The 1,540-nt window shown below is 42.4% G+C and overlaps 1 protein-coding gene across 1 annotated transcript in view; it reads left to right on the top strand.

Moving 5' to 3' along the window:
* The window catches only part of LOC106878055 (uncharacterized), a 10,015-nt gene that overhangs the window by 3,092 nt on the left and 5,383 nt on the right, over nucleotides 1-1,540 (top strand). The window contains exons 3-4 of the mRNA XM_014927143.2: nucleotides 107-318; nucleotides 1,041-1,247. Coding sequence (XP_014782629.1) covers nucleotides 107-318; nucleotides 1,041-1,247 — 419 coding nt within the window. The remainder of the gene's footprint in view (nucleotides 1-106; nucleotides 319-1,040; nucleotides 1,248-1,540) is intronic.

The following is a 1,540-nucleotide window of genomic DNA, read 5'->3' as shown; positions in this document are numbered from 1 at the left end:
ATAATAATAATAATAATAATAATAATAATAATAATAATAATAATGAGATCCCATTTGTATTTACTTCCCTCTTTCTTTTTCTCTTTCATTCCTAAACCGTCGCCAGTTACCGACATTGCTGTCCAGCCTTGCAGAAACCGAAGTCTTCAGGATGGAATCTCAATTCTTTACTCTCGACATTCTTCCAAATGACCACCCCCAAGATCGGAATCTTTGGACCTGGTCTCGAGTCGAAAACCAGCAAGATTATCACTCACATATTGTCTGATCCTACCAAAGTGTTCCAGCAGAACGGCGTCGTTCCAGGTTCATTTTCTGGTAAGGGAACTATCGCAGGTTACATGGCTCAGTGGTTAGAGCATCAGGATTGCAATCATGAGGTAGCGAGAGTTCGATTCCTGGACTGGGTTGTGTGTTGTGTTCTTAAGCAAGGCACTTTACTTCACGTTGCTCCAGTTCACTCAACTGTAGAAATGAGTTGCGACGTCACTGGTGCCAAGCTGTATCAGCCCCTTTGCCTTTCCCTTGGATAACACCAGTGGCATATAGAGGGGAGGCTGATATGCATGGGTGATTGCTGGTCTTCCATTAGCAACCTTGCCCAGACTTGTGCCACAAAGGGGAACCTTCTAGGTGCAATCCCATGGTCATCCTTGACCGAAGGGGGTCTTCACCCTTTAGCCTATGTACATATAATGGAGGGTATGCATTGGTCACTGCTGGTTTTCCATGAATAACCTTGCCTGGACTTGTACCTTGGAGGGGAACTTTCTGGGTGCAATCCCATGGTCATTCTTGACCGAAGGGGGTCTTTACCCCCTTTTTTTTATTGCAGTTTCAATTACTTCAACCCCATTGCGTAACTGGTACTTTTTTTTATCAACCCTGAAATTACGAAAGGCAAACTCGACCTTGATTGAATTTGAACTCAGAACATAAAAACGGAAAAATGTCATTAAGCATTTTGCCCTGCATATGCTAATGATTCTGCCATCTTATTTCTGATGTTAATGTTGTTGTTGCTGTTGTTGTTTTCACAGGTGTTGGTTCTTTTTTCCTGATGAGCATCAGTAATCTAACGTTTAGTTTAACGGTGATGTATTCCTGTGCCAAGAAGGACCGGGAGAGGGCGGCACGTCAGGGCCTGCAACAACTCCGGCATCTGCCTCAGTCTGAACACCTCAAGGCTCTCTGTCGCAGCTTAGATGCATTCATCTTTGTTGTTGATGCAACGGACATGCCTTCAAGTAAGCAGTTTCACTCTCTCACCCTCTCTCTCTCTATCCCTCCTCTCACTCTACTCTTTTACTTGTTTCAGTCATTTGACTGGGGCCATGCTGGAGCACCATCATAACCCTTTTGTCACCATATTTCTGTTGAGATGCTCTGTGTTTCTTTCAATTAATTTTAAACATAACAAAGAATTTAGTAAAATAACTTCGTTATCATTCAGCTAGTGTTAGGAACATAAATTGTGACTAAGGTTTGGTGGAAGATTTTAATTGAGAACTTATGAAAACAAGACATTTGTACTACAGAA

The sequence above is a fragment of the Octopus bimaculoides genome, chromosome 28 (assembly GCF_001194135.2).
Source record: "Octopus bimaculoides isolate UCB-OBI-ISO-001 chromosome 28, ASM119413v2, whole genome shotgun sequence".
In the NCBI taxonomy this organism is placed as follows: domain Eukaryota; kingdom Metazoa; phylum Mollusca; class Cephalopoda; order Octopoda; family Octopodidae; genus Octopus; species Octopus bimaculoides.
Note: the sequence above shows the minus strand (reverse complement) of the source record. Positions and strands in the feature narration are given on the sequence as shown.